Source organism: Balaenoptera physalus, assembly GCF_965194825.1.
Source record: "Balaenoptera physalus genome assembly, chromosome: 8".
In the NCBI taxonomy this organism is placed as follows: domain Eukaryota; kingdom Metazoa; phylum Chordata; class Mammalia; order Artiodactyla; family Balaenopteridae; genus Balaenoptera; species Balaenoptera physalus.
The window spans coordinates 10,220,675-10,245,468 of NC_138887.1; the positions used below are offsets into that span (position 1 = coordinate 10,220,675).

Here is a 24,794-nt window from a genome sequence, read left to right on the forward strand (position 1 = left end):
GACCCTGTGGGGGTGGACCAGCATCAATCCTGAAAGCTCCCCAGGTGAGTCTGAAACCCAGCAGGACCCTGTGGGGCTCCTGGGCATGGAAGCTTTTCCATGTCCCCCGTTTCTTGTTTGTAGGGAACAGACTCCAGCCTCCATAACCTTTCCTGAGTTCCAAAGGGCAGATTTGAACAGTTGCTAATCAGGGAAGAGAGGGGATGCAGAGACAAGGGAGGAGTGGTCAAGAAACAATAGTGCAGCCTTGGGGCAGGGCCCTGGTTCCCCCTCAAGGGATACACATAACAATACCTTTGAGCTCTTCTACAGAACTAAAACCCCCAACAAATGGAAGATGTCAGCATTCTTCATTCCAGAGAAAATCACCTGAGGCCAGATTAAAGGAACCAGAGAAGCTCATCAAGAGAGTACCTGATACCAGATTAAAGGAGTGCAGGCCCTGCAACTCACCCTAATCTTGTCAGAATTGCCACCCTTGAACCATTGCTCTAAAACTCCTCCCTAATCCTCCCGGGTTGGGGGACACAGTTTTTGAGGGGCGCAAGCCCACTGTGTCCCCCTTTGCCTGGCAAAGCAATAAAGCTATTCTTTTCTACTTCACCCAAAACTCTGTCTGAGATTCGATTCAGCACCAGTGCACAAGGCCGAGTTTTTGGCATCAAGTCCAGGGTGGACCCCAGGCTGAGAACCATGAATTTAGAAAGCACAAGATAGAGGCAGAGGACTAATTTGGAGACAGCTGTAATGGTCCAGGCAAACCCTAAAGAGGGTCTTGACAGTATGGTTAGGAGGGCAGAGCGGAGGCTTGTACCTTTGGATGGTAAATGGATGGAACTTGGTGACTGATTGGAAGAGGGTGTTGAGGAAAAGAAAGGAGTCCCTTTGGCCAATCTCTTTCTTTGTACTCTCTTTGAATTTAGCATCTCTTTTTTACAGATTATGAACTTCCTCAAAATCACTGTCTTTCAGACGCTGGTTTTGTCCTTTGCCACCAGCAAGTCCAGCTAGGGATGGAGGAGTGACAAGAGTTAGGTCTTTGCATCTAAGTCTATGAGGTTGGAGGAAAAAAAAAACTGCTTTAATTCTACTTTTTAAAAACAGCTTTTAAATTAATGAACTGCAAAACCTTTGGGTAAGTTAGATCATAGGAAGTATGTCAGCTGCCTTTCCATCTGCATCAGACAGTCTGTTCAGTGAAAGACAAGGACTGCATTTTGCACAGAGCTCCCTGCAGCCACCCACTCCCTCTGACTGAATAGACGGGCAACGTGAGGTATCACCCGGGGAGGGATGCACACAGTTCATCACAAGAGTGTGTGGTGAGACTGCAACAATATTTACTCCTCACAGAATGCAATATGTTCCTGAAAAGATGCCCATAAAATGATTTTACTTTCATACAAACCATTCCCCCCTCACTGACTTGCTTTAAAATTTCTAAGATGTATACCCATGGAAAAATATACCTAGGTTCTAGGCAAAATGTGTGTGTCTCTCTCTAGTGCAATGTCTGTCGTCCCGTGACATGGCACAGGGATACTCATCTTCCATGAGAAATTAAGAAAAGCCCACTAAGGTCCACGGATGGGCTTGCTGTTAGCCCCCAGGCAACTCTGCCACCTCAGGGCCCTCATCCCCTCACAGCAGCAGCTGCCTTACCTCCAAATGCATCGTGGAGGCTCCTGCTCCCTAAAACTTGCTGGCTCACGTGATGAGTGTGTACTTCCCCTTCTCTCAGATGGCAGGAAAATTCTTGCTGTTTCATTAAATACCGGTCAGCATCCAAGAACCTCATACCGACCCCCTCTGCCTTTCCAGGGGCTGTGTGGGAAGCCGAGGTCCACCCTCTCGTTGCCTACATTGTGATTTTCTAAGACAAGGTCTCTAAGCAAAAGATGCACTTGGGCACTAGAAATAATCTGTAGTACTTCTGACCTAGTTCTTTTCCCACATATATTTGTTAAACTATAATCCACAGTTCAGGCATCATTTTGAACTACTCCTCGTTCATCCATCCATCCATCCATCCATCCATCCATCCATCCATCCATCTCACAGGTACTATTCTTGGGGCAGTGAATTCCTTTAAAGAAAACATCTTGAATGAAGGAATTAAACCCTTGGTTATGGGTAGTAACTCATTATTTTTGGCACTTTCAACCTTTCTGTATATTGTTTAAATATGCGTTTAGCTTCACTGAAATCTATGTATTTTGCAACCAGAGTGGTGGAGGAGACCCACAGAGAAACAGTTACAGGGTCAGCTCATGAGACTCATCATACAAATCAATCCTTCCTGTATCCTCACTACATGCTGGGCAAATGCTGAAAGCATCCCTGGCATTATTTCCTCTCATCCTCAGACAACCTTTTAACAGTCTGATGAAGCATGTCCTATTTTTATCACCCATCTATATTGCTGTAGATTCAGAAATTGAGCCTCAGAGAAGTTCAAGGCCACCAAGTTAAGTGGCCGAGCCAGGGCCTGGACCCACGCCTATTGGGTACAAATGTTTTATGGAGGGCCTACCACATGCCAGGTGTTGCTCTAGCCAGTGCTGGGAAACAGCTCTGAATAGGACAGCCAGGTGCATCCTTGACCTTAGAGGCTGTACTTTAATAGGAGGAGCAAATGCACAGAAATTACACCATGAGCACCACGAGTGAAAACAAAGCATGATGGAGCCTGGAGACTGACTGCAGGTGGGTGGAGACGGTTTTACATTGGGTGGTTATGGAGGCCACTCCGGGGAGGCCTTTGACATTGAGAAAAATCCTAAATGAAGAGGGGGAGTACGCCATTTCAGTACCTGGGGGAAATGTTCCCAGCATGAAGTACAAAGGCCCTGAGGGCACACTGGGCTTGCTGTATTCAGGGGTGGGAAAGACAACAAGTGAGGCTGGAAATAAGTGGAAAAGGAGGAGACAGCAGTAGGTGGGAGCAGCCCATCTAGGACTTGAAGGCTATGGAAAGAATGTTGTATGAAAAAAGCCAGTTTTGAGCAGAAATGTTACGTGATGAGATGGGAAAGTTCCACAAGAGAGGAGAATTGACTATGCAGGAGACAGATCTCAGGACCAGAGTTTCTTAGAAGGCAAGATGGGCTAGGGTCCTGCGCACAAATAGAGAGGTTGACCTGAGACGGTGGGAACAAGAAAGAACAGAGCCTGTGACTCCATGTACAGGCAGGTTAGCAGAGTGGGTAGTGCTGAGGCAAGCTGGTTGGGTTCTGATGGCCTCCATCATCTCAGCGAAGGAAGGCAGGTCATCAGCTGACGGTGGAGAGGGGACAAGTGCTATAGGTTCGAGGAAAAAGAAGAAACTACGAAATAGCCTTCTTTAAATGTGGGAAAGGTGAGTGCTTCCTGGAAGTGCTAAAGGGCCCTTGAGATTTGTGGTCAGAAAGACTCTTCTGCTGCCTAGAACAAGTAAAGGGTAGACAGAATTGGGTTTAACCAAGGTTGGACTTTGCCAGGTGAGAGTGACAGAGAGATAAAGGGGCAAGTTATCTATGGAGGAATCTCAGCTCAGGAGGGAGGTGAAACATGGGTGCAGTCGTGTAGTTAAGATCAATAGACTGTGGGCAAAGAAGTGAGCTGCAAAGGGGGGAGATGATGGTCCATGAGTGGTGTACTTGGATCTGAGGGTTTGGAAGCGATGCAGTCATTGGTGTTGGGAAGACCTAGAATAGAACCACGGGAGTCGACGGCTGAGGTAGGTTGGCCTTAGGAACTGAGAAGCCAGAGCGTGGGATGGATAGTCCCTTTTATATGAATACAGAAGCCATCAAGAATCATAACAGAATTATCTCTTAGCTGCATATTATAGTACCAGTCTGGGTAATAAGAACAGTAGCCACTGATATTTGCTCATGCTCATATACAGGATCAGACTCGCGGAGGACAGAACTCTGGACCCATAACTACTACTTCTGGACCTTAATTCTACATGAGTAATCGTGATGGTCAGGAGTATGAACTCATTTTCTGGCATCTCTGTTTTACTGTTTGGGAAATACAGGGCAGTGGGGTATTTTCTCTAACATTTGGCAACAAATGCTTGCTAAGTGAATGAGAAATGCATTAGTCCCATTTTAATTTGCACAACCCAAGTAAGAAGAAAGATTATGAGAAAATGGTATTACCTGTTACTTTATTCCATTCTTTTTCTGTATTATTCAAGAAAGGATTCTAAGAGTGGCAACTGAGTGTAAAAAGGAATAAGGCAAAAAATGCCCATGTAACTGTTGGGTTTGGGTATCCAACTGGCCTGAAAGGGTCTCTTTCTCCCCCTTCAAATTCCCACAGCTAGGAAGTCCGAGAGCAGGGATTTGAATCCAGTTCTGTTTGACTTCAGTGTGATCTTCACTTCCTATTCTTATTAGTCCTACAAGGTGGACTAATAATTAGTCCAACAAGGTAGACAGCATGTTTGTGTGTGTGTGTATCCCCTCCCCCACCCATAAGCAATAATTACCCCCATGTCCTACACCTGGAATGGAGGTTGTCCATACTTCCTTTTCAGTTCAAAGTATTTCAACAATGCATATTTGGGATGTCTGAGGGCGCAATGCAGAATCTTCCTAAGGCAGGTTATCTGAGAGAGCTCCACCCATAAACCACAGGATTGTTTCAGGTTATAAATAACTCTTTGAAAAGTTAGATTCTCCTGCCTGAATAAACCTCCTCCTTGACAAGTCTCCCCCTTTCCTCACCAGTCGTCACTGTGCACCCAGGAAAGCAAAATCACCTCAAATTGGCTAAGTCCTTAAAAAAAGGCAACTAAAGAGACTTAGAAATTGCTAGAAAGGGTCTAGAAAGAAAAAGAATAATGACTTCAAGTAGCTAGATTCAGAAAAAAAATCTTAGGTTAATGTTGCCAATTTTAAGCAAGCAAGATTTTGTTTTTAATCTGAAAGTGTAACACGCAAATCGGCTGATAAAATTAGAAAGGCTCCAGTTAAACTCAGGGAACTCTCTAAAACAACCTGTTAGTGACTGCGTCAATGAATCTAGTTGGGTGCACAAATAGCTGTACCCATAAACTGAAGCATTAACGCTAAGGTTCTACTAACCTCCTCTGAAATGCAGTCCTCTTTAGGTTCTGACAGAGCAGCCATTTTTCGTAAAAATTAGTTGCAGTCAAGAACGTGGGCAGGGAAATGGTCCACAGCCCCGGGGCAGGTATAAGAAGATTCCGAGGGTCAGACTCTGCTTTGGATCCTAGGACTGCCTGATAATTCTGACTTCCCCTTGGCTGAACACAGACAGGGGCCTTTACACCCTGGCATATGCCTGAGGACTTCACTCATTTAAGGGCTTCTGCTACCTTTGCTAAGAGCAACACAGGAAAACTCCAAAGGAGAAAAAAATTATCTCTGTGCATCAGAATGCACGGGTTTGCTCCTGAGTTTTGGGACTCCTTAATGAAACAGCCCTGGAGAAGACCCCTGATCTAAAAGTGTGGGCCCTGACTCCCCGGGCAGCCAAAGTACCTTAAATCCGGGGCCCAGTTCAGGTGGTTGAAAGGGGTAGGACCTAATGATCTACCAGACACAAGATTAATTATTGCGAGGGGCAGGGAGAGTGACAAACCCTTGAGTAAGCACATTTGATGGCTCTGCTGCTCAGGTCAGTCTTGTAGGTCGTGTGTTTTGAACCAAAGAAATGAGGAGAGCAGAGTTAATCTGCTCGTTAGTCAACCTGAACTTTGCTCTCCTCATAGACCAAGAAAGACAAAAGCACTGATGTCAGTTCGCTGCACAGGATAACTGTGGAACTCTTAATTAGGTCTGAAATGTGGTGGGTGTAATGGAGGGTGGCCCTCTGGGTGGGGGGAGGAGACCACCTGGGCTGCCCTCCTCTCCAGCTGGCATCTCAACCTGTGTGGGCAGGGGGTTACCTTCCTGCTTGAGGTGGGGAGGACCTGGGCCCTACCTGCCAATCCCAGGTATCTCTGACCTACTGGATGCTTGATACGCTGCCTTCATTCACTCTGCTCATAGGTCAGATTTAATTTACTATGTCAGCTCCGTGAGGTCCTTGGGAAGGAAGAACTTACCTTCTCTCAGACTCTTTCCCTGAAGGAATGTTTTTCCCAGAGCGTGACTGCTGAGTTGAACACTTGAGCTGAAAGGTGCAAATCTGGAATCAGCATCTTTATAATTTGAGATTTCTTATCTTTCAGTGAAATATTAATAAAAAGTGTTTTTATAGAAAGGCCATTTAGGGTTTAAACCAGAGTGTTTTCAGCCAGACTTTTGTCAACCTGACGGCCATTTATCGGACACTTTCTGTGTAAAAGCCACTGTGCCAGTGGCCCGGAGGGTCCACGGAGCTAGGTACTGGCTGGCCACCCTCTCACTGTGACACTTGTTAACCTTATTCCAAATGCTGGCTCCAAGGCCAGAGTCAATCAAAAGTCCCTCCTTTCTGCAAGTTCCTGAGGCTCTTTGAGTAGTAGGATTATGAGTGATATTTTTCTCTTTGTTTATAAATATTTCCAAAGAGGATATATTATTTGTGTATTTTTGAAGTGTTAAAAATGGTGACATCCTATATACTTATTTTGGTCCTCATTTTAGTTTAAAAAATCTCTAGTGTTTCATGGTTAAGTATTGTAATGGATGAGTATATGTTTGGTTTGTTGGATTGTGTAGGAATGATCAAGTTCATGTAAATAAAAATAAAATAAAATAATATAAATACAACTGTATATAAACATATATGTGTATATATATGTATGTGTATATTTATATTTACATGACCAGGGAGACAGGACTGGCTTTTTTAGATCAGGGGTCTTCTCCAGTGTTGTTTCATTAAGAGTCCCAGAAAATTAGAATCAAATCCTCTGTGTGTGTGTGTGTGTGTGTGTGTGTGTGTGTGTGTGTGTGTCTAATAACAGTTAAAAGAGATAGATGAATGATTATTCCTGGAGCACAGAGACTGCAGCAGACGGCTGGGGTAGACTTTGTCAAGTCAACCCAACGAGACAGTGGGTCTCTGTTATGGACTGAATTGTGTCCCCCCGCCAAATTCATATATTTAAGCCCTAACTCCCAATGTATTTGGAGAGTGGGCCTGTAGAGAGGTAGTTAAGGTTAAATGAGGTCTTTAGGGTTGGGCCCTAATCCAATAGGACTTGTGTCCTTATGAGAAGAGAAAGAGGCACCAGGGATGCAGACACACGGAGAAAAGGACATTTCTGGATACAGTGAGAAGACAGTGGTCTGCAAGCCAAGGAGAGAGGCCTCAGGAGAAACCACCCCTATGGACACCTTAATCTTGGACTTCAGCCTTCAAAACTGTGAGAAATAAACTGTTGTTTAAGCTGAAATGAGGCTGGTGGGGAAACTTTATCAGGAAACAACAACTCCAGACTCAAGACCCCAAAATGCCACGTTAGAGTGAACTTTGAACCTCTTCCCCTAAAACGGAACAAATTTCTTAATCTTGGGCCAGGATGGGATCTGAACTTCCGGGGTGCCTCTTAGGGAGGGGTGACTGTGGGCAGGGCCTGGGTAAATTCTCTAAGAGAGGACGCCTATTGTGGCTGTGACTTCCCTTCCCCTTCTTTCTCTTTTAGAAGAGTGAGTCCATCTGATGTGTTAACCAAAATAAAAGCGTCTAAATATCACCCTGCTTTAGTTTAATCAAAACCTCAAGGGACTTTTGCTGAAGCTACACGTGTGAATAGCAGGTCCCCACACTCTGGGTTAAATCGGCATAGAACAAATAAAGGGCTTGATCAGGAATCACGGCTACGGTGTGCAGATGATTGGGTTTATTCCATCTAGAAAGCCCTCCATCATGTTCTGGGCCTGCCCATCCTTGGTCTTCCCAAAGTGTCCTATACGTCCACTAACACAGCACATGGAAGAGTCCTTTGTCATTGCCTGTTTTCTCATCTGTCTCCCCACTACTCACTTGTCCCATCCCAGGCAGGTGGCTTCATGAGGATGGGGATTTATCCTGTTCAGTTTTCTGTACATTGTAATTAGCATAGTGGCTTCATGAGGATGGGGATTTATCTTGTTCAGTTTTCTGTACATTGTAATTAGCATAGTGGCTTCATGAGGACGGGGATTTATCTTGTTCAGTTTGCTATACCTAGTAATTAGCATAGAGGAGCTCACTCACACATATTTACTAAAAAAAATTATTGAAGCCACAGGCTACACAAAGATGCACGAAATAACTCTGTGCTAAGCAGACCTCCAAAGTTGGGGGATCAGAGTACTGCATGAACTGGCAGGGGGGTGGGTGCTGAGGAGGTGGGAGTGGGTTCTGGAGAAAGAGATCAGAGGGAGGAGACTCTAAGCACCGTAAATCAATTTGCTAAATCAGGAGTGAGATGAAATGGGGCTGTGGATTCTCAGCTAGAAGAAATTATATGTTATGTCAATATCTAACCGTCAACCTCTCTATCCCCCTTAGAAACTCCGTTCCCATTCCACCCGTGGCTTTGTGGAATGGAGACAGAATTTACAGCTACAATAGCCAGGAGATCTTGTCAAATACTGCCTCACAAAACCATTCTAAGGCTCACCAGTAAATGTCTGGGCAACACTGATCCCTTGCATGCCAATAAATCATGTGTGCAATTTTAGCTTAAGCACTTGACTTTACACTGATCATGTTTTATCTGTAGCATATGATTGATAGCTTCTACCATCGAAATATTCCCTTAAATTCTCCCCTAAGGAAAGTCTAACAGAAATATACACGAAGGAAAGAAATGAAAAATTAGACTATTATACTGTGCAATTGCTTCAGACTTCTTGCAGTCTTAGTGCAACGGATTATTTCATTCAGAAACCAATTTTCAGAATATTAGGGACTAAGTCCTAGACTTTTGTCTTATCATAGGATCGCTGATGAAGTTCCTTTTTAGTGCCTGGTTTGACATACTGCAAAAAATAAATTATGAATGTGTTGGTGAGGCAACAGGCAAAACAGAATAAGTTCATAAAAGGCTCCTATGGCTATTACAAAATCCAAGTCATAAAATAAATACCATGTCATCTTCCCAAAATGTCATGGGACCAGGTTTCCAGATCAGGACTGGAAATGAGGGCAGATTTAAGAATATGATATGATTGTAGGGTACGAATCTGGTGAGATCACGAAAGGCTTGATTCTGACTAAATCCTTACAAGGCACGGTTGTCTGATGATTTAAGGAAAATGGATCTAAACTTTCCTCAAGTTCCTCTTTCCTTGTGTAGAGGCGATTCTTTACATAGCATAACTCATTAAAAACTGAAATGGTGAAAAAATAACTGTTAGGAAATGCTTCTGTCCAGAAGTGTGTTGAAGGCCGTCTCTGACTGGGGGGCTGTGAAGATCACTGGCCAGTCTCTGGAGGATCTCAGTGCTGGGGCCCCCTTCCCTAGAGTAGTACAGTGCATACCAGTTAAAAAGAGAAGATAAACTCTCCGCCCCTCCATTAATTTTTTTGATTCTCCCTCTTGACACATTTTGGGGTGAAGTTGAGACTCTATGTGGACACACAGGATGAAGGGGACCCTTTGGTAAATTGGGAGATCTTCACCCCAAATGGATACATTGTGATTGATGCTTACCAAGAGCACCTTGCATTGGCCACAGTTCTTGCCACTTAATCTCTGCCAAATACAAAGGCACAAGACCATTTATTACAAAACCCAGGTGCCTTCCAAATTCACTGGCTAATGTTCTAACAATTCTAGATGGCTTGTCACATCAGTCACCTGTGAATTCATTTTGCAAATAATTTTGTTGGAGTATTTTCCAGCTGGTTTCATAACTTTAAGCTAGCTGTTCCACAGCTGCTTTATTATGATTTAAAATATGTTTTGAAAGATCTGCTTTTAAAACTCTCAAGACAAATATTACTATTGCCAACCTTAATGACTTAGAGTTTGGAGGTTATTAATCACCTATTTGTCTGTCGCAGGAGACCCAGACTACTTGTGGAGGAAAGTCTTGACCTGATCCTACCTTAGAGTATGAATTTAACCTACATTCCCAAGGAAATGTCCTATTGAGTTGCTTTTTTTTTTTTTTTTTTTTTGAGAATATCAACTCTACCTTTGCTTAGGGGTCTGACAAAGCAAATGAATCTGTGAACATGAACTCACAGAAAGATATTTCAAGTTTTGGCAGAGAACTTTACTTTGAACTTTATGCTGTTCAATTATTATCAAAAGCTTGGTTTCAGAGACACCGGATTAAAATGGTGGAAGAAGAAGAAAAACTTGAAACGTTCACTTCCAATTTCTAGAAGTACAGACTATGTAAATAGACAGACAATAGCAATGTGAAGTAAGGATAAGAACCATCCAGAATAATGAAATCCTGAAGGGATTTCCACAACTTTTCACGTTGGTGAAGACAGAGTAAGAAATACATTCTTGGGCTACACATGGTCTGGCCTCTCAATCTGGGGGACCCTCAACACTTGGCCCCAAAGAAGGTAGGAACATTCCATCCTCTGCCTGCCCCCTCACTCTGGTGGTCTCTCCCCAGCTCCTTGGGCCCCACCCCCTGGGCTTGCAGCTGTCATCGCTCCAACAGCCACCTATTTTCTGTGTCCAGAGGTCCAGTCTCCAGGTCTCAGCACTGGTGGGGGCAAGGGAAACGTGATGGCCACTGCAGTGCCAAGTGATTGCTCCTCAGAGCAAGTCTGAGAAACGAGGCTCAGGACTTTGAACTTATACTGAGAACAGCTACGGACGTGTCTGAGTCTCCGCACTATGGGAGAACCCAGCAGGCAGAGGGAGCGCCCTCACCCCGTCCAGAAGATGCCCACCTATCAGAGGATGTGTGATGGTCCCACAGAGGGAAGGGCGGATGTAAAAACCTCCTGTCGAGACACAGACCTGGAGGGAGAAGCTTGAAGGCTCACAGTGGAGAGTGCACTGAGCTGGGGACTATTTATGCATAGATTTCTGTCCCTTGATGTATAAGTGGAGAGGGGAAAAAACTATCAGAGCCTTATTCAGAGACTGTGAAGCACAAAGGGAAGAGAGCCTGGACAAAAATATTGAGAGGAAGAGCTTACTTTTGAAAATGATTTTCTACAGAAAATAGAAGAAAAATATAAAGCATATGCTAAGTGCTCCCAGTAAGACACAAAATCCATGAAAAACAAAACGCAGGGTGATATATGGAGAAAATGAAGTAAGTTATATGTTCTTTAGACCTGACACAATTGGGTCTGTTCTCCACCAGGCCTGTGACATTTCATACCCCTGTGATCTTGCACATGCTGCCCAGGCTGGGCCTTACTTCCCTTCCAAACCTGGCAAAGTGCTTTTTATTCATGCTGCCTGACTCAGCCTACACACCACCTCCTCTGAAAGCCTTCCCAGTGGTTGCAGGCACCAACTCACTGATTTCTCTGCACACAGCACAGTGGGTTTTCATACTCCAGTACTGGACATTTCAGATAGTATTATCATTTATAACAGAATAACTATGCCTTCTCTATGACACAGCTTATACGACATGGATCTCTATGACCCTTACCCATCACAGTTTCTGATATACAATTAAGACTAATAAATAAATCAGAGTCTCTGAAAGATAAGGATAGATAACAACCTCTTTTTATCACAGGGACCTCAACAGATGTCAGTAGGACAAAGGCAAAAGATAAAGGAAATGAGAAAGGAAACATACATATTGAGACCCTGCTCTGCTCAAAGCATTAAAGTGCTTGTTATACTAAAGGAAAATTGGAATATTTTCCTTCCTTTTCAAAGAATTACGGTTTTAGCATAGTGCCACAAACTAACACAATGACTTTTGGGACATGATATAATGGTCATAGAGAAACAACTCTTCATAAGAGATTAGTGCAGCACCAGCCAACCTCAATTTAAAAATGGATACTCAAAGTTTATTGACAAGTTGATTTTGGAAAACTTGAACAGCATTTCCCCTTCGAAACAGTGAGCTTAAGTCCCAGACCAAACTGCAAAGGCTTATTCAACCCGGAAGTCTGCTAGATTATATCAGTCACTGAACTGAGTTGCAGAAAGCAAAGGCTAGATTTAATTAAGCTCCACTACCATATAGCTTATGGTCACTTAACCAAAAAGATGCTTCCCGCCTGTCTCACAGCTGTGCTGTGAATCATCTGGAATAATGCAAGTAGAACGCCCTTGAAAAGTATACCATGGGGGCTTTCCCTGGTGGCACAGTGGTTGAGAATCTGCCTGCCAATGCAGGGGACACGGGTTCAAGCCCTGGTCTGGGAGAATCCCACATGCCGCGGAGCAACTGGGCCCGTGAGCCACAACTACTGAGCCTGCGCGTCTGGAGCCTGTGCTCCGCAACAAGAGAGGCCGCGACAGTGAGAGGCCCGCACACCGCGATGAAGAGTGGCCCCCGCTCGCCGTAACTAGAGAAAGCCCTCGCACAGAAACGAAGACCCAACACAGCCATAAATAAATAAATAAATAAATAAATAAAAACTATAAAAAAAAAAAAGTACACCATGGTACAGAACAATAAGGGCCACCAAGAGTTTAACTATTACAGAACCCAAATGCACATTAAAATACTGTCTGGCAGGAAAATGCATGCTCCCTTCTGCCACAGGACTCATCACCGATGAGGCGGTGGGAAGATTACTCTCTGCCCCGGCCAAGCCTGAATCTGAACCAGCTAGACTCCACTTCCAGCCTCTTCCTTCTCTGTTGTGTGTTCAGTGCCTTCCTGCTTTGTCCACCTCAATCCACCTTGCCTCTGGTTCAATTCAGACCCAGCTTCACTGCCTCCATTTAGCCCTCGCTCCTGCCTGAACAAGTGGCAACGTGCTTCAGCTTTTCTGTACGCTCTTTGGAAGATGGACCTTACAGATGGGTCTGGAAATGGGGGTCCGGCCCTCTGGGGATACTTCCTCAGATTCTCACAGTCAAGAGTCCTGACCCACCCAGTAAAATGACAGACCTCACGTTCCAGTTTGCAGGGAGAGTGTAGGGAGAAATGGCAGGGCCAGGGAAAAGTGTGGCTGGTCCCTCCCTCTCTTCCCCCTGCCCCTCCCGCTGTGTGTCCTCTCACGGGAAGCCCTGTCCACTCCCACGCTCGTCCTGCCCCAGCCCGGTGTCCAGTTCTGCACCATCTGTCAGAATGGAAGCAGATGGGCCCCTGGCCCTCAAGCCTGTCTGTCTTAACTGCTCCCACCAAGGACTCAATGCAATCCTCTTCAGCACATGGAAGAAATGACTTGTGAAACAGCAAATAGTATCTTTTAGAGCCGAAGTTCTTTCTGAATCATTCATATTTCATTTGAGTTTCTCTCTTTCTTTCTTTGCTCTCTCTCTCTCTTTTTTACATAGGAAAAAGACCCAAATCTTTTTTACTTACGCTAGCGTGACAAAGTCTTCAGTGGTTTTTGTTCAGCCTCCCCCAGTCAGTCATTTCTAAGTTATGTGAAAGGAAAAGGAATGCCATTTGTAAGGAGATTTGAGCTAGCCTCATCTGATGTATTGAGAACTAAGGTAAGAAGCACAACAGAGGTAAAAACTAGACTGTAATTGAGGAAAAGATGGCATTTATCACCATAGAACTAAGCAGAGCCACAAAGTAGGGAACAGAAGGTGTGATTTAAATCCCTGATCTGCAACTAGCTAACTGTGTGACCCTAGGTACATTACTTAAGTTCCTTGGGCACACTTTCCTCATTTATATAAAGAAAAAAAAGGATCAGAGATTCTAGTCTTTTCTAGGCCTGTCATTTTATAATTCTATGACTAAAATCAGTCTAAAATCATAAATTCGATTCCAGAAATTTACTTAAAAGTCTAAAAAATTTGAAACATACAGAAATTCAAATATTTAACACCAAGGAATTGAAAAAAAAAAAATGTGTTCCAAAGAGAGACATTTCATTCACTGCTATTACGCATAAGTCTATTAGAAATACCTGGCTATCTATTGAAGCCTGACATTTCTCTAACAAAAAGTGGTATGCGTGCCTTCTAATAAGTTTACTTCGGATCTCATTCCTCGTCACGATTTTGAGATGCGTTTCTATCTGTCTGCCTGTCTACCTATTCATAATCTATCAACATATCTCCATATGTGTGTGCACACCCCTACGCCCAACACACACACACACACACACTAAAACATATGAACAGAGCAGGAAAGTAAAGAAGCACCAGAGTTAGTTCTGACCAAAGAGGAGGACGCAGGACTTACAGGAGCTGCTGAGTTTTTGACGGTGACACTGGGGGTGGTGGCCCGCAAAGCTCCACTCACTCCATGGTAGTATTTGAAGCAGATCTTAGTTTCAGCTGAAAGATAAAAATAAAATGGTACTGAGAAGTAGGGTATAACCCAGGAAGAGAAGCCATGGCCAGAGAGGACTCCCTCAGGAACTTCTACCCAACTCCTCCCATGAGCCAGGCAGCCAAACCCGATAACCCCGCTTCACTTGTGGCTTCATGAACAGGTCCAACTTCTTTCTGAAAATCCATCATCAAAAATTGTTTTGGTTTTAGCATTTTGTACCCAAGTTAAATCCATCATTTAGACTTCTCAGCATCCATCCTATCCCATTAGAAGTTACTGCTTTTAAACTCTCAGTTCTAAGATTTCAGGTGGTACCAATTTGTTTCTTCTGTAATTTTCTATTATTGAATTCACTGTGATTAGCATCTTGGTGATCTGAAGGAAGACTCTGAGAAGTTATTGAAATACGTGGATGAGAGGCGTATTTTCTGATGACGATGACTAGACAATAATGCTGAAACTCCATAACTTTTTGGCATTTTGTACAGAACAGAATCTGTGGCCAACCCGAGTTTGCGCCATTGGAAGGTGACTTGCTTTTCCCAATTTACTGTTTATAGTATGTTTTTCTTTAAATTTGAAAAATTTACCAGGCTTTGTCTTAGTCCCTTACATTAATTTTGTTTGGAACAACATGAGGAATCTCCAGTTAGAGGTCCTGGTTCTCAAATCTGGGAATTTGTCTCCAATTATAATGTTTTTAAAACTAATGTCTACAATTTTCTTAGCATGCATTTTAATGTTCATTACAGAAAATATGGACAATGCAGAAAAGTATACAAAATCTTCTATGGGTTTTTTTTGCATACTTGAGTGTATGAACTTTAATAATGAATTTTAATCTTTTTTTTTGAAATTAACATTATTAAATAAGCATGTTCAACTACTAATTCCAAACTTTGTAGATAACATTGCTTGTTCTATGGAATCACTGAATCAATTTGTAACTTGGAAATACTTCCCTGATCTTGGAAATTTGGGATTTTCCCTTAAAATTAATGCCTTTTTGAAAATTATTTTTAAGTTCAAGTTTGCTCTCTAGGATAATGGAGCAAAAATTGCTACTTCTCTACCAAAACTCATTCTCCCTTTCCTCCTTAACGACTGAATCTCAATTTTATTTTGGGTGGTAATGCCCAGATAAAGAACTACGTTTTGTAGCCTCCCTCGTAGATCACAGTTATGTTGTTTGCTGTTGTTATTTTGGATTTTCTATTATATGTAGTTGAACCTAAACCTAGCTAATGTGGAAAGGTTTCTTTCTATATATCATATAAATGATACGAGAATTGCAATATTCTTCCTTAGAAGATACGACTATTTTAAGGATTCTCCCTTCCTGTGGCCAAACTGCTTTCCAAAAAGCGCTGTATACTTCCACCAGAAAATGTAACTCTGATCATCTCTTGAATCCTTGCTAACATTGAACATTATCAATTAAATATACTCTTAAGATAGCATCTCATTTTTATATCATTTAGTTACTAGTGAGATTAAGCATTGTTTATCAGATTTTAATTAGACATTTGTATTTAGTTTTTTTTTTTTTTTTAATCTATTGAATTGTAGTTGTTAAGACTTCCCACTGCCTGGGTGATGCCTGGGTGCTTACCTTTTAGTGGACATATTCTTACTTTACATATATCAATACTTTTAGTTTCCTCCCTTCATTCTTTCCCTGCAGTGATTTTGCATATCTGTTGATTGCCTTTTAAGCTCTTGGTGGACAATCTTATAACTTAGTTCCATCTTCTCCAAGGCACCCCACATTAGGTCTACAGACCTAGATCTACTACTGTCTCAGCCTGAGACGCAGGTATCTTGTAGGTTAGGGATCATGGAGGGACCATGAGCAGCGAGCCATATGGCCAGGTAACCACACCGAGTCAGTGTAGTTCAGAATATGAGTTACTCTGCCTGTAGGTGCCAGCGAGATCGGCATGGAGGGGCCGAATGACCTCACCTCAAGTTTAGTTGCACAGAAGGAAATTATACATAACAGGTATCCTGGAAAGGCAGTACTAGCTTTCCTGTCAAAGAAAATTATTCCAGTGCCTTGGAGTAAAAAAGGTCAGGGAGATTATATACAGTCTTGTATTGAATCTTTTTGCTAGGTGAGCAGGTCAGTTCATGCTTAGAGCCAAGAATGCATGGAAACCTTCAAAGTATTGTAATCTTTTTCTGAAAAATCACTGGCAAAGGTTTTTTTTTTTTCTTAAGCTTTTTAAGAGTCTGTTCCAGTATTTAGCAACTTAATTATTAATGGATCTTCCTTTTATTTAATCTAAATATCTCCTGTAATTTAAAATGATTTCCTATTCAGACTTGAAAGAGATATTAAATTATTTAAAATTTCTTATTTAGGGATGGGCTCTGAAGGGAAGTCACCCACAAATGTTAAAACAAAAATATAATATACAAGTGATTTGTTGTATGGATTAAGATTACTTCATCTTGTAAAACTCCGTGCTACTTTGGTGACAGTTACATTCAAGTGATCTGTTTGATTAGCCCCACACTGAGTTTTTGCAGAAGAAGGAGACTAGGTATTATTTATCTTTATATTTCCAGTGTCATGTAGTGTAGGGATTCTCTATAAATGCCTGCTAAAAAATGACTGATGAACTATTGGTTTCACTTGATTGACTCCACTGCCTTACTGTTAACCCAGGAGCAGGTATAGTGTCCTGGTGGGTCCTAATTCTTCATAGAGAATTTTCTATGGCCTAATATTACATGACTTTTGGAATAGATTCAAGTATAGATAAAGACATTGTTACATTTTCGCTATTACTGCTGCCTCTGAGAAAACTATCAAGGTTCAAAGGCCAAGAAATATTAGAGGGTTGTTGGTTATTATTTCAGATACTTCATCTAAGGGGACCTATGTTAGATAGTTCTATCTTCCTCTGCTTTTCTAGTTAAAATAATAATAATTCAAAAATCCCCTCAAAGTCTGAACACAAGGCATCTCTGTTATAATAGATTTTATTGTTTATTTGAGTCATTATGTATGTAGTAACAGAAGTTTAGGAAGGCACAGTGATCTAAGGAAAGAGTAGGAATGTGGGATCAAATAGATGTAAGTCCAATTCTTGACTTGCCCGTCATTAACAGAATAAGTTATATAGACTCCCTGAGTCTTAGATTTAATGTAGAATGGTGATACCGTTGCCAGCTTTGTATGTATTGTTTCATGTATGGCTGTTGTACACAGCAGATGGAATAACGTGTGAAGCCTAGTATGCATGAAGTAGTCAACACATAAGAGTTGCCCTTCTTCATTGTATATTCATTTACGACAAACAGAACTGTCTTGTATAGTTGTTCAGGCACGTCCTACATAAAGTTGTCCAACCAAGGGGTGAGTAGGGGGCTGAAATCCAGCCCATGCTCCACTCACCAATGGGTGTAGTCCTTGCCCTTGCAGAGGAAGAGGCTGACATCTTAAAATCCCGTGGATTAATGGTGGACCTGAAATAGATCTCCTTATAACATTTTGGTTACTTTTGCCTGGCACATGATTTGTTTTCAGATTTTGGCAGGAGTGACCAGCTCATTCACAAAGTGGAATAATACTGAAGTTTCTACCTCTACAAATTTGTGTGTTTACAACTATAATTTTTATTGGGTGGGCATGAATTCAAAAGTATAGACTGTTTCACTTTACTTATAGTATCACTTAAAGAAACAAGAAAATTATTGTTTTTCTTCCTCTCCATTTTTTAGGGATTAGTAGGCCTGTTGTAGCAGTTGAGACATCAGTATGTAATGATGGTAGTAGCCCTGGTGTAAGTATAATATTCGATTTAGTTTAAAAATTATAACAAATTGGTCTTAACAGTTAATTAGCTTTTAGTATGCACCAGACCATTCATACTATTTTCTAATTTGGCCCTCACAAAATCCCTGTGAAGTACAGGTAATTATTATTAACCTTTCAAAAAAGTGCTTAGCACAATACTTGGCATATAACAAGGCCTCAATAAATGTCATCTATCATTCCTATTTTACATCTAAGGAAAATGAGGCCAAAATGTAAGGCCACATATACAAGGTCACACATGTAGTTCATGGCACCTAGGATTTAAGCAAACATATTAACTTTTCATTTGGTAATTTGTCTCTAAAATTTTTTTTTAATAATGCTAGATTGTTGACCAGCTAGCAAAAGTGAACTTCCACTTCGAATGATGATGCACTAGGTAATTCAGAGACCATCTAGACAAGCTGGAAAAACATGGAAATAAATCTGCCTGAAGTAGGATTGCCGGATAAAATACAGGACACCCACTTAAATTTGAGTTTCAGATAAACAGGGAATAAGTTTTCAGTATAAGTCTGTCCCAATTATTACAATGGACATAAACTAAAAAAAGTATTCACTGTTTATCTCAAATTCAAATTTTATTAGGAATCCAGTAATTGTTTCCTCCTAAAACTGGAAATCCTAGCCTGAGGACATCAGAGATCTAGCAAGACAATGGAAAATACTGAAGACAAGATCCAGAAGAAGAAAACTTCTGCTGTTTCCCTTGGTGGGGGGGCTGTGTTGATTCCAGAAAAATGCACTGAGCGGCTGGGAAGGTGAAAAGAACTTTTGACAGACTTGCAGGGCTAAGGGGATAAAAACTTAAAGAGTTCAGAGCCGGCCAAAGAGCAGGACTCTACTAAGTCCCTCATGATTCAAGTTGGAGCCTTGAACAGCAGAACAGATACCAGAGAAATACACCAGCCCTGGCCCTTCAAATCATTTTAAGTCTTGAAATTCAATTGAGGTTATTCTGGATTGCTAGGTATAGCCCAGAAGGAAATGCAAATCCTCTCCGCAGGAAAAGAACCCATTCTAAGCCTCAAATTATCTCCATAAGTTTTCATTTACAATGTCCAGTTTTCAACTAAAATTGATCAGGCACATGCAGAGTATTTTTCTACTGGTAAAAATACCAATAGAAAGACCAGGCACTATAAGTAGACTCATAGGGTTTTCAAATATTGGAGTTATCAGACACAAGCTTTAATGATCATATACTTAAAGCATTCAAAGAAATAAAATATAAGATTGAAAATATCAGCAAATAATGAAGTCTCGAAAAAAGAACCAAACAGAAAATTCTGGATCTATAAAACTACAATTTTGAAATAGTGTACTCCATGGATGGGTTTAAAGCAGATTTAACAAAATACAGGAGAAAACTTAGGAAACGGGAACATAGGTCAGAAAAAGAAATCCAGAATAAGGCATGCAGAGAAAAAGCATATAAAATATTGAAGAGAAATAATAAACATATGTGATACTAGGGGGTGGTCTAAAATACCTATAAATTGTAATCCAAAAGGACAGGAGAGAGACAGTGGTGCTAAAGTTAAAAATTCTCCAAAAGTTATGAAAGACATCAAGCTATAGATACAAAAAGCCCTATGAATCCAGAAAGAACACAGCATCCAGACATTGCTGTAAAAGTTCAAAAAAGAAGAAAAATGATCACTTCATCAGCCAATGAAGAAAAGAGCTAGGTTACCTTCACAGGAGTAACAGTTAGACTGACAGACGACTTCTCAACATAAACAGAAACAACGGAAGGGAAAGGAATGACAGCTTCAAAGTGCCGAAAGAAAATAACTGTCAACAGAGAATTCTGCAACTGGTAAAAAGTATTCTTTAAGAATAAGGTGCTTACTCCTGTTGCTATCCAGACATTGCACAGGTTGAAGCACCACGAATATCTGAACTTCATAACAAGTTTTTAACTTTCCATATGTTACAATGTCTGCAGTGCAGAAATGCCCAAATCTCATGAACGGAAGTGTGATCAGAGTTGATGAACTAGACAGACATATGGATCAGTGCATTAGCGAAATGTCTTCCACTGTGAATCACTTATTTGTGTAAAAGGAACCAAATTATCTATGTAAGTAACATTCTTTAGCAAGAACAATGAACCTGTCTATGAATATTTCATTTGCAAAGTAGACGTGAGACAAATGTAAACCACATCCTCAAAATCCAGGAAACCCAATTTTAACTCAAGAAGCTATCATCACTGTGAAAGAAACAGTTTCAGTAGTAATCTAGAAGGAGTAATGGAAAGTACAATATCTTCAAATGATCAAAAAGATTAAGAAGCAATGCAATAATAAGATATAAATTAAATTTTGAGTCGGAAGAACATTTAGTTTCAGTAAGAGGAAACAGCAAGAGCAGTTCTTTCAAAGAAATAATCAACATTAATGGTATAAAACCTGAGGTCCTCCCAGTCTATCCTACATGGCAGTATGCTCGTTTGTACTTGGTTTTTTATTTAAAAATATGAATTAAATGGGTTTTAAGAAATAAGTAGCTTAGAGAAAGGCTGTGACTTTTGATCAAAACAAAAGGAAGGGTGAAGGGCTTCTTAACAAATGGAATACACTTGTCAGTGCATTGACAAGGCATCTAACATTGCAGATTCTACTACATATATAAAGATATAACATTGGAAAGTTATTTTAATTTAAAGTTGATATTGCCTGCTGGATCTCATTAAGGTAGAGTTTTAAAGCTCCCCACACAGGCGGCCCTGGTTTTAGACCAAATCCAATGCACAGTCACCTTTTACACATGTTTGTTCTGTTACATTTAACCTCAGCAACTTGAATCCAAGACCTCATTCAAAAGAAGAACATTATATAAGTGTAAAAGTCATATTAAGTTTTACCAAAATAACATTGCTCTCCTATAAACAGCCCTGAAAGACATGGTGTTTCTATTTGGTTCTTAGATGATATCTTTTGTAGTAGAATTCTCATTAAAGTAATATATGACTCTAACAGAAAAAAGTCACCTTATTATATTAGAGAATATCATATTGATGTGTCAAAATTTTGTAATTTGGTAAAGATATAATCTTACTTGGATTTGCACTTCCAGAAATGATCTAGAAAGCTGTATTATGGACTGATTATATTCACTTTGTATGAAATTGGAAAATAACTGAAGAAAATAAAGTCATACATTTTGAATAAGCAGAGAAGATATTTGCATCTTTAGGTATTCCACATTTGCCTAACATAAAAATTGCCATGTGATAAAGTCATGTTTCTCTAATAGCTAAATTACGATTATTTGAAAGAAAAATGGTTAATTGTAACTTTTTTTCAATTGTGTTAACTGGTACATCTTTTTAATATCAAGAACTGTATATTATTTGACTAGTTTCCTATTTAGAACAGCAGCATAAATCCTATGTTAATGCTTCAAATATGGTACCACAGCAAAAGTGGGAGATTGATGAAAATGAATCACTATGTGAAATGATGCCAGAACTTCACTTTATGGGAAGTACTTACTTCGGGTGTTACAAGGCCAAATCCAAACTCAAAAACAATCCAATAAATGCTTTTTGTTTCCTATTTCAGTGCTGGTTATTATCACCCCCTAGACAGTGTTTCTGTTCTGTGGGATCACTGCATGTGGAGTGTTTGCTAAAAGGCAATTAGAGCCTTCCTCTTCCTGCTAGGATAGAGTAATTGTAGCAGATTAATGCTTCTGCTGCCAACTAGATAAGCTTTTTTTAAAACAAAATATTTAAAGCACTGCAGAATAATGGAAGCAACAAGGACCACAAATTCTAGATGAGGGAGTACCGGTGAGACGAGCTGATTACCTGCAGCCCCTTTGCCCTGGTGGCAGGGAAACCAGCAGAGCTGCTGTGGCCCTCTGGGGCCAGAGTGAAGGATCAGAGACCTCAAGTACCCAGCTGGTTTCCCCTCACACGTTTGCTGAATCCTGCATCATGAAAACATCTGAAAAGTGAGCCGAAATCTTCTGTCTCTTGGTATTGAGGAGACCTGGCAGGGAGAGTCGGGGAAAGGTCCCAGGTGAAAACCCTAGGCTTTCCATGAAAGCCCTGGAGAGGGATCTCTAGGAACAAGGCGAGCTAGAGGGAGACTGAGGCTTACCAAGACTGGACAGCACTCCACTAAGCTCATCCTCTTATTGGGTCAAGGCCACCGGCACCCCAACAACCTCACTGAGGGAAGAGCAAACCCTTCTGAGGGAAGATGCCATCGCCAAAGTATCTACAATATTCCACACCCAGTTTATGGCAACTGAAAATTACCAAGTATGATAAGAGACAGAAGCAAATGACCAAAAGCAAGAAAGAAAATGGAACTAGGATCCTGATATTGAAGTCATTAGACAAAGACCTCAATGAAACTATGATTTATATATGCAGAAAATGAAGTGCAGACTTTGCCAGAAAATTAGAACCAACAGAAAAGAATCAAATGGGGATTTAATTACTGAAAAACCGAAGAGTTGAAATTAATAACTCCATACATGGGGTTAGCCACAGATCAGATACAGCAGAAAGAGGGTTAGTAAAGTGGAGCATAGGTTGGTTGAAAATATCCAGACTGAAGAAAGAGAGAGAAAAGAGGATGGAAAGGACAGAGGAGAGAATAAGGGACACAGTGGAATGAGTGGGGCAAAGGCAACTTTTGAGGAGACAATAACTTATTATTAAGCCTGGATAAAAACAAGAATCACTTGTAAGCATGTTGTAGTTAAACTCCTGAAATCCTAAGGCTAAGGGAAAAGTCTTAAAAGCATCAGAGCAAAAAACAAACAAACAAACAAAAAGCAAAAAAACCAAACCTACATTATCTTCAAAGGAATGACAAAAACACTAAACTTGATTTTTCAGAAGACAGAGAAATGACATTCCTAAGTGCTGAAGAAAAGAACAGCTAACCTAGAATTCTCTGTATCTCGTGAAATCATTGCTCAAAAGTGAAAGTGAAATAGTGATGTTTTCAGACAAACAAAAACAGAGAGGATTTATCACCAGTAAGCTTGAGCTAAAAGAAATACTAAAAGGGAGCTCCTTCTGTTAGGAGGAAAATGATCCCAGAGAGAAGGAAGGAGGCAAACAGAACAGGTTGACATGTGAATTAGGCTCTGCTTCTTGATTTGGGTGCCGTGTACACGGATGTGTTCACTTTCTGAAAATCCCTAAACTCTGCATTTAAATTTATGCCCTTTTCTATGTGTGTTTTGTGCTTCACTTAGGATTTTACCAAAACAAAGCAAAACCAAACAAACAAACTGCTAAGGGGAAAACTTACGGCCTTACATGCATACACAGAGAAGAAGAATAGCCCCAAACCAATGAGCTAAGAATCCATCTCAAGAAGTTAGAAAAAGGACAACAAATTAAACCCAAGGAAAGTAGAAGGAAGGAAATAATAAAAAATAAAAGTAAAAGCAGAAAGTAATTAAACAGAAGACAAATATATATAGAAGATCAAGAAAAGCAAAAGTTGGTTCTCTGAAAAGACTAATAAAATTTAAAAATCCCTGCCCAGTGAAGCGTAGAGGATTAACGTGCATGTGAAATGAAACAGGAGTATTGCACAGCTGTTGGCACTATTAGCAGTCCTCCCTCCTGGAGTGGGCTGAGCTGTCTCGGAGCTGCCCTGGGGCATTCAGGCTGAGGTAGGGGGTCCCAACAGATCCTCCAAGGCCAAATACAGACCGCAAAGTCAAGTGCCTTCTCTGCCATATATTTTTGTCCCCAAATCCTGGCTTACTGGGGTGGGTCTCTGCATTTCAGTCCAAGTGGAGGGGAGGGTCATGGCTGGCCAGACGGTGGAGGACTGAGTTGCCTGGAACTGAGATACGACACAAACCAGAAGGCTGTAGACTGACAGACTACCATACTGAAGTGCTCCAGAAGGTAGAAAGTATGGCTCCTAGCATGAAGGCAGAGGGCCATACGGAGACCCTTGCCCATATCCTGTGCTGATTACATATGTCTTGAGTCAGCTCTTGACTTGCTAGAGGGTGTTCCAGAGGCCTTTCTGGGAAGTACGTACTTTTGTTAGGTATTAGCCAACCTTTTCCAGATTAGGTGCCAAGAAGTGTGAGGATATACTGGGGGATCGGTCTGATGTATGAAGAGTAGGGTTTTTGAGAGTGTGGGGTGGAGGGGGGATGCAATCTCCGCATGACTTTTAAATGAACCCTTTATAGTCAGGGAGAGGATTTTGAATATCACCTTTTAAAACTGGATGGAGGTGAGAGCCACAAATGAATGTCAGGTGGCTACTTTAGAAGATCTAACTGATGAACAGGTTTCATGATACTGGAGCATGAGATACAACACAATTTCACGGTAAAGCAGGGCAGAGCTCAAACTCATGGCTGTTCAGGAGGCTGGGAGGGTTACAGTAACCCTTTAGGCTAACCAGGTATATCCTTGGCCACACACAGATCTTAGGAATGGTAGTACGAGGCAGGGTATAATTTCTGATATGTGGTCACCAGACATTCCTGTGACCTTATTAACAGGGCTGATGTGTTACCATTCCAAGGGCACCATTCACACAGAAGTCTACGGAAATGGCTCTCCTGGAGTTATGTAGCAGGCAACCATGCTTTAATCTCGTGAATGGGCTGCATGACCAGGTGAAATCCTCAAGGGTAGGCTTCCTTGGCAAGAAGTACAGGAGTCCATC

At 41.3% G+C, this 24,794-nt stretch overlaps 1 protein-coding gene across 3 annotated transcripts in view; it reads right to left on the reverse strand.

The window, feature by feature from the left end:
• Positions 1-24,794, reverse strand: part of HECW1 (HECT, C2 and WW domain containing E3 ubiquitin protein ligase 1) — a 475,998-nt gene that overhangs the window by 194,308 nt on the left and 256,896 nt on the right. For 2 of the 3 annotated variants that reach the window (XM_082473396.1, XM_082473395.1), the window contains one exon: positions 14,199-14,293. In XM_082473396.1, the coding sequence (XP_082329522.1) occupies positions 14,199-14,293 (95 nt within the window). Of the gene's footprint in view, positions 1-5,078; positions 11,647-14,198; positions 14,294-24,794 lie in introns of those variants that run through there. The other variant, XM_082473397.1, reaches the window with a different exon arrangement.